We start from the raw sequence: 15,886 nt of genomic DNA on the forward strand, positions 1-15,886 counted from the left end.
TTTGCCACCTCTTGCGTTCAATTTGGTGCTAATCAATATATCTGTCCAGGTGTTCGTCGAGCTTTAGCAAACTAAAAGTTGACCCGGATGTTACTTTGATGAGCTTTTCTCCTATTTTTTCCGCGGATGACGATGGCAGTGGTGTTTGGTGGAGGCTTTCCCTTGCTGAAATACGGCGCTCCGTTCTCCCTGGTGGTGGTGCTAGTGGCGTACTGGCTGCGGCCGCCTGTTCACGGTCCTCTCGACGTCCGGCTCGATAACGTGCTGTCGTCGCTGCTGCGAGCCGAGCGCAAGGCGGGAGTGGACCACGTCGCGAGACCCCGCGTGGCCATAGGTAAGGCGGGAACCTGCCGTCTCGCGCCCTGCTGGTATCAATCCTGTCAACTTAGCCTAAATCATTTAGTAAATTAATTGTTTTTATTCGGGCTCTTGTCTTGTACCTTCATTCACACTGGACATTTTATTAATTTAATGACTTTCGTTTCGAACAGTGAGATACTAGCAGCTCGACTTCAGGTAAAACCTAATGGATGCAATTCATGCCTCGCATAATAATTACTTCTGACGTAAAAGTTAATTGAATTTTTTTTTCCTCCTTATATGGCTTAAGTTTGGCAGTAACGCTTGATACACTAGGCTTTAAATGTGTTCCACCCTTAGTTAAGTAAACTTGAAACATAATTTGTAGATGTGCTATGTTGAAAATATAATTGACTGATTTGCACTGTGTGCGCCTATGTAATTTAAAATAGCTTCAGGGTGAATTAATCCTGTCAACCCTTATCTGAGGGGCCACACTGGACAAATATATTGAAATAGATCATCAAGAAAATATCCATCAAATATCAGCTTTCCATTTAGACCAGTGTTTGTGTTTTCCGTTGAAGCAGGGTCTTTATGAAACCTACTGTGTTCTTTTCTCAAAGTCATCTTGCTTAAGTTTGTGGTTTGGTTTAATGTGGCATCAAATTCTTGTGAGAAATTCATAATTTGATTGCCACTGTATGGTGAGCTGAAAGGATGTGCCTTAATTTGTCAATGTTTTAAACATATCACTTTGAGCAGGTGGACTTGAAGGATGTTGTCTTGTCCCCCAGGATTTGGAGGCTGTGTGGACATCACAGTGGATGGTGTGATGCTGTTAAACAAGATTGGCCTGCAACCCAGCGGTCAGCCCGTCCACCACAACTACATAGAGAATGCGCAACAGCTGGTGGAGAGTTTTGCTTACTTCTTCCCACCTGGTGCGGCGTCTGAGTGAGTGAGCCCTGCCATGGTCAGATGGGCGAGCAACAGTGCTGTCATACCTCTGGGACCCTGATAATGCAGCTGCTTGCTGATAAATGCCAAAATATCATTGGGTGTGGTCTAAATTTGTTGGACAGTGGGTATCCTTTTGGTCAAGAAATTACAGGTTCATATTCCAGGAAGGAGGCTGCTTGAAGTTATTTTGGGGGAAAGCTGTCTGCTCAGAAAATGAATGTTTATGCTGTATTACTAGGTATCTCCATGGCAACATGGAATGTCAATAAGACAATTTATGCAAATTAATCCATTATAGTCTCAGCATTCTGTGATGAATTGCAAGTTGTGTATTTGCATTCACTTAATGACTGTCTCCTCATTTTCCAAGTTAATCAGGAGCAGCAGACTTGCACTAATGACAGAAGGTCAATAATTTGACTTTTATCAGAACATAAATATTTATACAGCATTAATCAGTGACATTAAAATAATTACATTGATGCAAATGTTACTTAATGTTACAGGATTTGAGTTCTGTATGGTTGTTGCTCACTGGGATTTTTTGGTATGTTGTTTTTGAAATCTTCTGATGTTTATTTCTCTTCGTCTGCTTTATAATCCCTTCTTTTCAGGAGGTATGTCCTGAATGACACCCTTTTTAGTCAGCTGGTTGAGGCCTCGCGGGAGATTCCTGGAAACCGCTGGTCTGTAGGAGGCAATGCACCTGTAATGGCAGGCCGAATGGCGATGGAAGGTTGTGATGTTCTCCTGGGGGCCAACTTCAGTCCAGATCTGACCGATGTGCTGTCACAGCACATTAGTGGTGAGTTGAGTTTTTGTGATTGACTGTACATATGTTCTGTTTCACTCCCAATGTATGTATAGAATTCCTGTGTAAATGCAAACATAGGTAATGATGTGACAGTGCTGATCAAAATCTACATCTGTGGAATGGGGATTTAAATTTACAATCTGTAGGGATGTGAATGTGGTTTTTACTGAAAATTTAAATGGAAAGTGTTTTTACTAATGTGCATGCCCATACCAGTTAAAAGATATTTGATTTCAACTTTTCACACAGGAGTTATTTTCCTTTTAAGCAATTCAACACACATTGGTTTACGCTCAAATTAAATATACACGCAACTCACTGAGTAGTGACTTACATTTAAAGGTGTATATGGGTGTACATGTAATACTGTACAGTGATTAATTATCACAGTCTCAAGTTCTCTGACATACTGGAGCAATTCAGAATAAGACCCTTGCTTAAGGGCACAGCAGCAGGATTCAAACTGGGGACTTTCAGATCGCAAAATGACAGCTCTACTACATTAGGACCCTTTGCTATATATCATCTGTTGGAAATCTACAGTAACACTTATTCATTTACTTTTCTCTGAATTTATGTACAAGTTGGTGAAAGCAAAAGTGCTTTTCACTGCTGGAAGACTGTGATGCCACTGTTTTAACCAGCATAGTTTGCAAGGGTAGCAGCATGTAAAATTGATAGTTTCTTTTAAATAATATTACATGACTAGCAGCATGTAGAATTTATAGAAAATTTAAAGGTAACTGTGGTGCATAATATAAGTTTATGGAGTAGATTGGCCCTCTGGAGAAGTGAGTCTGAAAGAGATGTTTGGACATTTTGATTTTTGACCTCTGGTGTATGGCATCCCTAAATGGCCAGAGGCTGGGGATGGTAGCAGTCTGTTGGGGCTTAGTGAGTGACTGGGTCTTGTCTTGAGTTTGACGTGCTGGCACAGCGAGTAGCGCTGCTGTCTCTCAGCGCCTGGGTGATGCAAGAGGACATGGGTTTGGTCCCAGTTCAGTTTGTGTGGAGTTTACATGTTCTCCCCGTATCTGTGTGGGTTTCCTCCCACAGTCCAAAGACAGGCTGTTCAGGTCCCCCATAGTGTGTGAGTGACACAGAGAGAGTGTGTTTCACTGATGTATGGATGAGTGACACATTGTAAGTGTGTATATAGCAGTGCAAGTCACCTTGGTGAATGTAGTGTGTGGGCTGATAACACTACATAAAGTTCATTGGAAATCTCTTTGGAGAAAAGCATCTGCTAAATATGTAAATATAGCGGTGCATCCTGTGGATGTTATGCAGGCTGTACTTGCAGTACCGGTTATAGCATCAGTGTATTCAATTCACTTTATTTTTATAGATTGCTGTTCTCATGCAGTGATGCAGACTGCTTGAACACAGGCATAAGGCAAAGAAACCGAGGACAGTTGACTAGACTGGTGTAGTTGACTACACACACACTTTCTGAACCGCTTGTCCCATTCAGGGTTGCGGGGAGCCAAAGCCTAACCTGGCAACACAGGGTGGAAGGCTGGAGGGGGAGGGAACACACCCAGGACAGGACGCCAGTCTGTCGCAAGGCACCCCAAGCGGGACTCAAACCCCAGACCCACCGGAGAGCAGGACCCGGTCCAACCCACTGCGCCACCGTGCCCCTGCTAGTTGACTACAGAATAGTGTAATACATTATCAAGGCTTTTATAAAGCTGTTGGTATGCCTACTGACCACGGAGGAAAGGAACCCAAAAAAAAAAAAAAAAAAAAAAAAAACTTGAAGTTGAGGGAGAAGGAAAAACCTGTGCCAGTGGCTGCCCACCCCTCCTGGGCATTCTAAATTAAATAAGACTGTCAGGTTATAGGTAACAATACCATTGTTTTGACAGAATTGAGTATTGCAAGAAGCAGAATGATTGTTACTCATAACTGATGAAGCAGCTGAAATGAACAAGTTGGTTTGTTGAGATGTTGTTTTTGGAGAGGCTGAATTGTAGAAGGAAATGTTTTATACATCAGTCACTGCAGTTTCTGCTTTTTAGATGCCTTGGTTTTCCTAACAAGTCCTGTTCTTCTTTACTCCCTTACCTTTTTCCTTTCTCTTTCACCATCCATTGCTCTCCCACCCCCATCCAGTGGTAGGCAGTGTAATAGATGAGCCTGATATCCACCTCATTTTGGAGTATCCCTCAGGTGCCACATGGGGGCAATACACTTCCAAAAGGGCTAACAGGTGAGTGAACACTTCCTGAAATACATTTTTTTTTAATATGTATTAAAAGTACATTCACTTCTTTTAATAATCCAAGGTCACATTTACTACCAAGTTACAGTCAATAAAAGCTTAATACAAACATCCTTAAGTTTTACTGTTTAGGTTCTGAAAAAGTCTTGGATATAGTTTTAATGTTTTGAGTTAATCAGGGAGTGGGTAGTTTAGTGGCTAGAGCCTTGTCCTTGCAATCTGGGGACCCTGGTTCAAATTCCCTGCTCCAACTGTAGAATCCTAGAACAGGGTATTTGACATGAATTGATAGTTAAAAACTACTCCAACATGTAAATGGGTTAAGTGTAAGTTGCTGTATACAGAAGTCTAACACTTTAAGTGGCCTTAAATAGTGAAGTGAGTTCAATTAAGCTTTATTGTCATTTATTGACTGGACACACAAATACAGGTTGCGTTCACTCTGCATTAGAGAGAAATGTTGAAATATAGGCTAGTGGGGGAAAAAATGCAAGAAAATCAGTAAGCAAACTGGAAACTCTTTGAAAATTTCTCACCAGCTTTTCAAACACAAGGAGCCAGTTTAAGTGACCTTGATACCATGGTGATGCCACTATTTATGCTATTATAACAGTTTAGCTCACATAAGCAATACTTGTTTCGTCTCAGGTACATTGTGCACAGTGATGTCCACAACCCATACCTTGCTTCTATCCAAGAGTTTGAGGAGAAGCTAAAGGACTTCCAGCCTGATCTTCTTGTGATTGGTGGCTTGCAGATGATGGACAACTTTCCTTTCAAACTTGGTGAGTAGCCAAGATTAATGGGGGGGGGGGGGGGGGATGTCTCAAATGGTTGTCAAAGTTGGTACATTCTTACCCCAAAAGACTTAAAGCTGTTATTACAGGAAAAGGTGACTCTACCAGGTATTAATATGTTAGGGCTTGAATGCTTAGGCAAGCACCATATTTTTTTCTCCCTTAAATCTGCAGTTTGTTTTGGCTTGGACAATTTGGTCAGAGCATTTAACTTCATGATAAAAATACTGACTGAAAATTATGTATGTAGAACTTTTAATCCTTGAAATGGTGATAACTAACTTTGAACAGGTTTGAGCACTTTTGCAAGGCACTGTGCTTCTGCATTTGGGTCACATATTAGTCACTGCTTTATAATGTTTTGCTGTAGGCTTTCTGATGAAGCTTTCATTGCAGAGACAGTGAGTCTTTTCTATATTACTTTGAAGCCATCTGCTTTATTGTGCACTCTTTTGCTTTGGTTTTTCCTTTCTGTGCTTGTATCTGTTATGTAAATATACTTTCCTAAACATTGAAGGTGTTCCACCTGCAGGTGGTTTTTCACAAATATAGGAGCCTTGTTCTGTGTGCTTTTGCTAAAGAGAAGTCTGCCACATAAGTCTTTGTCTTCCAGAGTATAATGGTTTTAAACAAATTCCTCTGTAAGGAAACATTATTTCATATGGTTATGTTGTCATTAACCTTCTAAGCAAAAAAGAACTTGATTTTCTTAGTTTAATCAATTTTGTTATATTAGGAGGCTCTGACTTATTTTCATTAGCTTATGGCTTTTGAAAAAAATACCTCTACTGTGACCTATGTATTTTGTGTTAACGATAAGCCTACAAACATGAGGCTGTGACGATAGAGGTTACAACAAAATCATATGATGTTATGGTAACAGATTAGAGTAATTACAATCACTACCTCATGCTTTGTCACCCTTTCAACCAGGTTTCAGGCATGTTTCATGAGTTTTCACTGTTACATGCTAATAGAACAAGTCTAATTGTCAACAGGTTATTTGGCTGTTTAAGGAACATATGTCTAGGTAATGCAAACAGAATGATAAAAGGAAAAATATGAAAATTACAGAATGTAGTGTGAATAAGTTAGTAGGAAGATAAATTTTGCAGCACTTTTTTTGTTATGATATACTGTTTGGGGGTGCGGTGTTGCGGTGGGTTTGGCCGGGTACCGCTCACTGGCAGGTCTGGGGTTTGAGTTCTGCTTGGGGTGTCTTGCGACAGAGTGGCGTCCTGTTCTGGGTGTCATTCTAAAAAAAATTTTTTTTTTTTTTATTATTTTAATTTGTGTTCAAGAAATGGGTGGAATTTCAAATAAAATCAAGCATAATTGAATGTTGCCATTCTATGTATGAACTATTATGGTAGCTACATCTTCAGTTTTAACTATGTGATCCATGAGAATTCCATGCTGTTGTCTTCACTGAGCTTCTCAGGTTTTTTTTCCATCTTCTTTTTGCAGGTGAACGAGAGGTCTTGCTGAGTCATCTGGCAAGACTGTTGTCCTCGGCGGCTCCAAATACCAGCGTGCATTTTGAGATGGCTAGCTTTGTGGATGAGGGCCTTTTGGGGGAGCTGCTGAAGCGAGTTCTGCCACATGCCGACTCACTTGGCATGAACGAGCAGGAGTTGCCCAATTTGCTGAGCCTACTACGCGGTGAGAGTGTGACAGTCCTATCAGACCCGAACCCACGCGTGGCCACTGTGCTAGACCAGATGCGTGAGTTGTACCGCCTGGTGAATGAGCACCGACACATGATCCCATCTAGCCGCCAGCTTACTCGCCTGCACGTGCACACCCTGGCCTTTCAGGCAATTATAGTCACTCGTGGCTCATCATGGAAGAACATTATGTCAGCCACAGCAAAAGCCTCGCTCACTGCCAATAGGCACGTGTGTGGTTCTCCAGAGATTGACCCTGGCAAGGCCAAGCTTATCATGGATGAGTCCTTCTCTATCAGTCGGCAGGAGGGAAGCCAGCGCATCCCTTTACTGGAAACCAGACCTGTGTCTTGTTGGGAGGAAGACGACTACAAGATCTGTGTGGCACCTGTGCTGGTGTGCACTGATGTGTACCAGACAGCTGGGGGCGGCGACAACATCTCTGCCGCAGGCCTGGTGCTACAGATCTGAGGTTTCTCTTCAAGGCTTCGGGGCACATAATCCAGTGAATCTCAGATTTAACAGAACAGTTTTCCCTTCTCATGTGAACATATTTATGCATTTCTTTCATCTTAAGTTCCAGTTGTAAGTTTGTATCAGAAATATTTAGGTTTGTGTGAATGTCTTCATTCAGTGATTCATTGAGTTTATGGAGCTATAAAGTTCCTTCCTAATTTTTTTTCCCCCCTCCCCGAGCAATCTTTCGTAGAAAAAATACATCTTGATTTGAGTCAACCTGAACAATCTATTATAGCTAGTCTAATTTTATAAATCAGTTCATAATATCTGTATCTGGACAATTTTTTTAAAAAAGTGAAAATATTGGTAAAGATCTTAATGGGGATAACTATCACCTTATTTGTGGCACCTATAACCAAATTAAAATTTGGTGAACTTGTGTATCAGGTTACATTTTATCAATTTCCCCACTCATTCCTTACTATATCTTTAAGTCAATATGAGCATTCCAGAAGCAAATTTACTATTACCACTGTGTGCTTTTCCTTTTTTGCCTTGTTCAGCTGAAAGTTAATTCTTTTTTTCTTTTTTTTTTTTTTAAACTAAGTGATCCAGTGGTCTGTGATGGCAAAGGCAGCATTCCGATATGCGTTGATTTCATTCTTTCCTCTAGATGGGGAGTTTGAGATTATAAAATGTTCCCCAATCTGTTTTAAGAGATTTTTAAAAATGGGTTTTTAACTTGTACCTCCTGTTACAAACATCAAGAATTTTGAAACTGGGAAATTTTTCTTAAGTTTTACTTGTTTCTTAAACCTTTTGTTTCCTAAATATTCCCTAGTTGCAGAGTGAAAAATACCCAGTGTTTCTGCTTGCTGATATTATATGAAGGAAAACAAGCTCAAATGGTGCTGTGGTGCAGCTTTACAGATCCATTTTGTCAACATATTCTTTGACATTTCTGAGACTTTACATAAACTACCCAATGACTAATTAGAGGTATAGCTTAAATTTCTTGATTGCAAACTGAGCATGTTTGTTAGGAGGCAACCATTTTGATACACGACCAGTTTTGTTGTGCCCTTGGTGGCAACTGTGAGGCATAGTATTTTAAAGTGAAACACTTTTTAATATATTCGCTCCATGCTGTCCTCTGTTACACTGCTGCTCACTCTCCTTGCTCTACTCCACTTTTTGATTTCCTCTGTGGCACCTGATATGCACTAGAAGCATGGCATTTGAAACAGAACACATTTGGTCCCAGGCTGTGGACATGGATACAAGTGATTTTTAAACTAGACTTTAAAGTTAAGAGGACAACTGATATCCTATCCTGCCTCCTCCCTTGTGCTTCCACACAGAGGTTGACAGCTCATCCAATGCAGGGTCTGATGAAAATGGAATGAATGTCTTGCAGGATTTTATGTGTTTGTAAGGTGAGGTACAAGTGTATTTTTTGCATTCAGTGAGTATGTAAAATCTGTGGATTATTCTTTTAATATGTCAAACTATGAGTTGTATCAGTGGGGCTGAAGCTATAATTCAGTGTGGGTTTTTAAGACTGGAATTGGTCAGCTTGGCTCTTGGCCAGATAAACTGCTTCATTCATTTATTAATTGTATGAGTTTTTTGCATTTGAGTTAAATCCCAGGTCTAAATTGAAAACAACTGAACATTTGAATCATTCCATGATTACCCAAATTTATTCATTAGTGGTTTGTTCTTGGGTTTTTCTGCCAACAGTATGATTGAGCCAACTTCATTTTAATCATGTCACAGCAACAGGTCACTGTTTTGCTGCATTTTTAATATACCTCCTGTGCCTCAATGCACAACTGATGCTGGGTACAAATTAATGTCTTTTCAAATTGAATAATGTTGTCTGTCAATTTCTAATCCTTTAGAATATTCAATTTATAGTATAAACCTTGCTGAGAGGAAATTGTTCTGGTGAAGGGTAGTAATGTAGCATTTTGCTCAAGTAAGTTTGCATAAAGCTTACAGTTGAAGAACAGTTCTGCTTATTCATGTGTCTCCTCAGCATTATAAGCAGTACAAGTAGCAGGAGGTGATGTAAAAAGGAACACTTCAGAGTTTCTGCTGGTGGAGTGCAGGCATGTGAGACCAACAGCTTCAGCAAATGCACTTATGTCAGCTTGGTTTTTTGATAATACCACTCAGGGATTAACAGGCTAGAGAATAGATGGCGATGTTCAACATTAACTTTTTTCCAGTCTAAAACCACTTGCTTGCCTCATAGCCAATACTGTTTCTGCAGACTAAGAATATTCTGTGTCACTAAGTGTTCCATTGCATAGTGTTTTCTCATTTCAGGATATTCTTTCTCCTAGATTGTAGCCTTATCCAAAGGAGCTGCGTCTGTAGTCCAGTGTAGTGTAATTGATGTTTAAAATGGCTGGAACAGAAGCTGGGCTGTGGACATTCCAGCCTTTTGGAGCACTGCTTCTGTCCACTAGACAACAATGTCATACAACTGTCAAATCCACAAGGTAGATTCACATTCCCCACTGTACCCAGTTTGCAAGCCATCCTTTTGCATTGTATGCTGCTGAACCATGTTTGGTCTAGAACTTGAGCTATTCAAACTGCTCAGAAGGGAAGTGACTATTTGTTCAGCCAATTCACTGCTTGTCTGTCTGCATATGCAAGGAATAAAATGATTCACAATTTTTTTTTCCCCTTCATTTTTAAGTGACGAGTCTTCTTGGGGAGAATGTTTCATATCCATTTGAGGCTCTGTTTTATCTAGGTATTTTACTAGAAATAAAATGCTTATTTAGTGAGAACTTCAGTAACGAGTTTGTCCAAACTGGGGGGAGTCTGGTCCCAGAGCTGTTTGCTGCAGGACATGGTGTCCATTAGCCTCAACAAACATTAACTTCTGTAGCGTGAGCATTTGTACCATGAATGCTATTTGGGGGGGAAGTTCCTAATGGACTGCATAATAAACCAAATGGGACTGGGTGAGAGGTAGATACTTGGAACAGAATGCAGTTGCCTTGTTACTATCTATATGTATTTATTCATTTAGCAGACACTTTATTCCAAAGTGAGGTACATCATACAATTTGTGCATTACATTAAGAGAAAGACATGGCTGCAGACGGGATTAAGTAAACCTAGTTTACTTTCCACTTGATGCACTGATTTTCATCGCTCGAGTAGTGGCATAAAACGCAGGATAGATGAATCCTGAAAACCTCCTACAAAACTTTTTAAATAAGGTACACAAACATTCACATACACAGCTGCTACTCTGGCACTGTAAAGGCTTAGCTACCCAATAGGGGTGATCATGAAGTTACAGTGCATGAACATTTACACCATACATGAGCTGGAGAGATCTTGGGTGAAGTGGGTCTGGAAAAGGTGAGTTTTTCAGATCCTTCTTGAATGTAGACAGTTTCAGCAGTTCTGAGTGAGAGGGGGAGGTCATTCCACCACAATAGAGCCAGAACTGAGAACCTCTGTGCTTTACTTTTCGTGCGCGGGACCACCACGTGAGCATAAGTAGATGAGCGAAGGGGTCTGGCTGGGGTGTAGTGGTTGTAGCAATATCTAACTGAAGATTTTGAATATTTCATCTCTTCACAGTATAACAGGGTAGTTTCTTAAACCTGTCTTAGACTGTTAGTGTTTCCTGCAATGCTTCAGTTATTTTCCTGATCTGACCCTGGCAGCTTCCAAGTATGAACCAGGATGCCAAGTTCTGTTTGCAGCTAGATCTGTATAAAGTATTTGCTTAGCAAATGTTTTTTCCTGGAGTGACCTAGAGATGTGGTGCTTTCTTACACTCAGCACCAGCATCCTTACCAGCTGAGCTTCATTCAGAAAAACTTTTATTTTTATTCAGCTCACCTGACACAAACTCTCCATGGATCAGTAAGTGCCTTGTTTCACGTGAGCTCACTTCCAGGTGCTTCTCCCAGTCTCCTCCATTTTCTGAAACAACTGCCCACAAAGCTTTGGTTACACACTCGGGTTTGGACCTCAGCTGAATGGTGACCCCATTTTCCCGGATGTACGACTACAGAAAGTCTTATGCTCTTCCCCACAGGCAAAACTATAAACACTTTCTTGAAGTGATTTCCACCTTTAATAACTACCTGCACTTGAATAGGCCAGGTTACATAATAGTCATGTGCATATGTTGCTTTAACTTTACAAAATGTACTTAATGGCAAAGATACCTTATGTGAAATACGTGACACTGAGTGTTTGAGCATCCAACAATGTTTCTCCACTGATGCCACTGGAACAGCCACCTAAGAGTCCTCAGATGCCCCCAGATGGTGTGGTGACAACAGCTGATGTTTTCTCCATTTTTGCACAAATTACATCAATGTCAAAGAAGTGATGTTTTCCTGAAGATATCGCCATGCACTTGTTTTTAATCTGTTCTGATCCTTTAATAGACTAATAATAAATAACTAGAAAATACATATAAATTTATATCAGTACCAAAAAACAGACAGCAGGGTGAAATCTGATTTATGTATGTTAGTTTCTTTAAAAATTTTGTATAATTCAACAATGTCTAGTAGGTAACACAATTGCACATGACATGGACTGTGTTTCCTCCTCCACCACCAAAGCCTGGATGCATTATTAATTTTGATTTCTATGTATTTACTATCACAGACAAATACTGTATTGGTGCATGTGAAGTTAAAGTCAAAGAAATTAAATGTGTATATAAAGTTATCGGGGAAAGGGTATTGACAGATTGCAGGTAATGAATATCCAAAGGTTGACATATAAAGTTTTCAGTACAAATAATATGAAAATAAACTTTGAGGCCTTCATCTGAGCTTGTGCCCGAGGTCTTCTCTGAGCCCAAATATTTGGAAAATAATTCACAAATATAAGCATGTGATCTAGTCACCAGGCACCATGGTGGTTTCCTAAAACAGACCTCAAGAAATCTAACTCTTCCTAATTTTATGGAGCCACCAGGCTAATTAAAGTTTACATTCTGTATGAACTGTCATTTCATTCAAGAAATTGTATGTTTTTCCACTTCTTTTATTTTACAGCATTTTATTATTCATTGCAGATTTCCATTTCTTGTATTTCTCTGGATATATTCCCGATAAGAGATGAACCCAAGTCATCTCTTGAACACGTTCGGCAATTTTTGCAGCGAAAAGCAAACAATTTGCAAGCGTCGCAGTGATTTTGAGAATCACTGTTATGATGTCTGCTGTGCTGTGTGAATGTGTGACTGTGTTTGCGGTCTGTTCCATCTGCTCAAACTGAAAACTCTTAAGAGTCTGGATTTTACAGTTGAAGAGCAGCATCCAGACTTTATTCAGTAGCTGTCAGCAATGTAATTCCATTGAATTAAGTGTGTGTGTGTAATTCTTGCATGAGCTGTCACTGTTCTATCAAAATAACAGCTTAAAAGTCTTCTGCTGTAGTATCCCTGAGCAAGGTACTTACCCTAAACTGTTCCAGTAAAACTATCTAGGTGTGTAAATAGGTAAATAAGTGTAAATCGCTCTGGGCAAAAAGCATCATCTTAAAATGAGTGAATGTACAGGAAAGGTCAATTAGAAAAGTATAAATTGGAGTTGCAGGGGTAGTTTGTTATAGAATCTCTTTTTAATTCGAAATGAAATACAATTATGTATTCGCTATTTATTTGAAAAATATAAAGACCGCAGGCTTAACTCTTTCTGTGAGGTTCCCGACAAATAAACATGTTCGGAACTGCGTAGCAGTCTCACCTGAAGGGGGCGCTGTTTCCTTCACCTCCACATTGATTGACTCTTCATTATTTACGTATTAATTTCCGGCCGCTAGGTGTCGCCACTTCCACAATAGTCTTATAAGTTTACACTATTTTTGCGTGCCCTTGTTTTTTCCTGCCGCTAGGTGTCACTGATAACTTTCCGTTGGTTACATGAAATGTATCGTCCCAATATTAGGGAACTTTTCAAAAAAGAAATATCCATGTTTGTGACAGTGAATATAGTCATTGTTATTATCATCATCATTTTACCATTATCTCTGATAGAATTGTATTCAATTTGGCTTCGTTTCTGTTGTATGGATTCATTTTACCTTACATTATTAAAAATGTCTACAGATTTCAGCGCCAGTAATTTCAGTCGAAAAGGAGTCTGAAATGCACATTCATTTATTCGCTACAATAAACTTTGCATCACTCCATCACATTACTTACAGCGTAGAATACAATATACTGAGTTCATTTCGAATATTTCAGGGCTAAAAATACAAAAATAAATTATTCACATTTTAAGTGCTTGTGTGCAAAACGGTCGCGTCCTGCATTTATACACGTCTTCAGTAACCATAACAATGAATAATATAAAGTACTGTAAGTTTCATTATATATTTGGTATTATGACGCATGCCAAGTAAGTAATATCTGTATAGATCAGACGACGACGACGTTTTCCATAGCGCACCCACATTTCTCCACGATCATGTTGGGAAACTCGGCCACCTCGATATCGGTGTGCTCGCCCTTCTTCACCAGGTACATGACAGGCAGAGGCGCGCTCTCCACGGGCGCGCACACGCGCTTCCCGTAGGCGGGGCCGCGCCTGGGCTGCCTGCACTGGCCGTCACAGCGGAACGCCTGGTAACCGGCCGGCTCTAGGACCCAGAACTGCGTCCACGACATTTCCCTGAAGTTAACGAAGTACTGCTGTCGGCAGCACGCGCGGCCGTCCGTAGAGCCGCAGTCGCCTTGAGAGCTGCGAGAAGAGCCGTTCGGAAAGTGTTAGGTCCTTGAAATTGACACAAATGTAACGCAGAATAGCTTGAATAAGCTCTGTTGTGAAGTACAGCGCACCATACCCAAATTCCTCGACACTGAGTGTGTAGAGCACGATCTCGGCGCTCCCGCCGGGGCTGCTGTCGGACGGTGGGTCCTGGCTTCGGAAGCGCACGTGTTTCGCGAGCTGTGCCGCGTACGAGCCCGGTCTCTCCGCCTCGATACGCACCTCCAAGTGCAGGAGGCTGCTGCTTCGTCCGCTCTTCGACCACAGGTGGACCGCCTGGGTCACGTCGAAGCTTTTCCAGCCCGTTTCATGAATGGGCACCAACCTGGGAAAGATTACTATTATTAATAATACACACACACATTTTCGGAACCGCCTGCCCCATACGGGGTCGCGGGGAACCGGAGCCTACCCGGAAACACAGGGCGTAAGGCCGGAGGGAGAGGGGACACACCCTGGACGGGACGCCAGTCCATCGCAAGGCACCCCAAGCGGGACTCGAACCCCAGACTCAGCAGAGAGCAGGACTGTGGTCCAACCCACTGCGCCACCGCACCCCCACATAATAAAAATAATAATAATAATAATAATAATAATAATCCAAAGCGATTTCTTGGACAAACCGCTTTGCATGTGCTTTTCATTTTACACAGCAGGGCATTTTTATTAAGAAAAAAAAACATTTACAGTCAAGCGGGAGTAATAATAACAGTTACCACACGACTCAATTTTTACCACGCTTATTATTATAATATAAAACGCCCGGCTAAAACAACAGGGTTCGTGACACAGCAGCAGCACCAGGCAGGATTCATCCCGTTTGGCAAAACTGTAATTTAAGTACAAGGCAGCTGCAGCGTAAAGTTTTCCTGCTGGAAATGAGGAGTGTGGATGGAAGGAAGCGGGAGCGGCTGTGAAAACACTGTAATAATACTGTACTGTACCTGCTGAAGGCTTATTATTATTATTATTATTATTATTATTATTATAATAACCCAGGGCTGCAGAGTAGGTCCGATCGAAAGCGGAAAAAGCTAAGGAGGACGTTTATGACGTGATTATAACTAGGGGAAAAAAATAAAATAAAGAATAAACGAACAACGTGCGTGAAATGAGACATGATGGAGCGAATTTGCAGGTTACCTGGAGTCGACGAGGGAGGTGCGGTTCGAGCCGCCGTCCCGCACGTCCACCCAGTAGATGCTGACCCGCGCGCTCTGCACGAGCCGCCGCCGCCGCTGCTGCTGCTGCTGCTCCTGCGCTCCGAGACTCTCCGGAGGCGCCGTCTTGAAGAGCTTCAGCTCGGCCAGCGTCACCTCGCTCCTCTCCGGGATCCGGGCCTCCATGTCGAAGACCATCCGCTGGCGGGTGGCGTCGGAATACATGATCCCCCCGCTTAAATCTGGATCAGTAATACAATTAAAAATAATTTAAAAAAAAAAACTGGTGAGACAACATGGCAAAGGGATTTGCACGGTTTGTCCAGCTGTGCCTTAGTACAAGTGAATGCCACTATTTGTGATGCCCCTTTTTTTTGGCCCTTGTGTGCATCCATCCACTTCTCTGAAAACTCCAGCATCCCGGCATCCCGTTTTTGCGCACTTTGGGGGGGGGGATTTACCTGCATTTCCCGGGATTCCTCTCAGAATTCCAGCCAGGCTGGGTAGGGATCTGCGCCGTCTGCTGTTGTGCAGTCTCAGCATGGACAGGTACTTGTTCTTCAGATGGGTTGGGATCACGATCTTCTCAAGGTCCCGCTCGTCGATGCCGGGCAGCTCGTCCAGCGCTAGTTTCCGAAGCATGGCCTCTTTCAGGTCCTCGTGAGTAAATCCATGGACAACAGCAAGCGCAGCGCAGCACAGCGCGCACATGCTCAGTGGACCCAT

General features: G+C 41.6%; 2 protein-coding genes across 2 annotated transcripts; one reads left to right on the plus strand and one right to left on the minus strand.

The window, feature by feature from the left end:
- On the plus strand, positions 1 to 9,891 carry LOC108923988 (ADP-dependent glucokinase-like). Its single transcript, XM_018735071.2, has 6 exons — positions 1 to 334; positions 1,098 to 1,257; positions 1,878 to 2,068; positions 4,196 to 4,292; positions 4,953 to 5,089; positions 6,569 to 9,891. Exons 1-6 carry the CDS (start codon positions 127 to 129, stop codon positions 7,237 to 7,239), a joined length of 1,464 nt encoding a protein of 487 aa, XP_018590587.1. The 5' UTR covers positions 1 to 126; the 3' UTR covers positions 7,240 to 9,891.
- A 3,589-nt stretch (positions 9,892 to 13,480) lies between these two features.
- Positions 13,481 to 15,886, minus strand: LOC108924069 (left-right determination factor 2-like). Its single transcript, XM_029258000.1, has 4 exons — positions 15,622 to 15,886; positions 15,144 to 15,402; positions 14,077 to 14,325; positions 13,481 to 13,973 (listed from the first exon to the last, which is right to left on the minus strand). The coding sequence occupies exons 1-4, from the start codon at positions 15,884 to 15,886 to the stop codon at positions 13,652 to 13,654; spliced, it is 1,095 nt and encodes a 364-aa protein (XP_029113833.1). The 3' UTR covers positions 13,481 to 13,651.

The sequence above is a fragment of the Scleropages formosus genome, chromosome 1 (assembly GCF_900964775.1).
Source record: "Scleropages formosus chromosome 1, fSclFor1.1, whole genome shotgun sequence".
Classification (NCBI taxonomy): domain Eukaryota; kingdom Metazoa; phylum Chordata; class Actinopteri; order Osteoglossiformes; family Osteoglossidae; genus Scleropages; species Scleropages formosus.

Coding starts and splice junctions, on each gene's coding strand:
- LOC108924069 (XM_029258000.1), bottom strand. CDS start 15,886: ATGGGTCCACTGAGCATGTGCGCGCTGTGCTGCGCTGCGCTTGCTGTT. Junction 14,326..15,143: donor ACCTCCCTCGTCGACTCCAG/GTAACCTGCAAA, acceptor AATCTTTCCCAG/GTTGGTGCCCATTCATGAAA. Junction 13,974..14,076: donor CTCAGTGTCGAGGAATTTGG/GTATGGTGCGCT, acceptor CTCTTCTCGCAG/CTCTCAAGGCGACTGCGGCT.
- LOC108923988 (XM_018735071.2), top strand. CDS start 127: ATGACGATGGCAGTGGTGTTTGGTGGAGGCTTTCCCTTGCTGAAATAC. Junction 335..1,097: donor GAGACCCCGCGTGGCCATAG/GTAAGGCGGGAA, acceptor CTTGTCCCCCAG/GATTTGGAGGCTGTGTGGAC. Junction 4,293..4,952: donor ACTTCCAAAAGGGCTAACAG/GTGAGTGAACAC, acceptor GTTTCGTCTCAG/GTACATTGTGCACAGTGATG.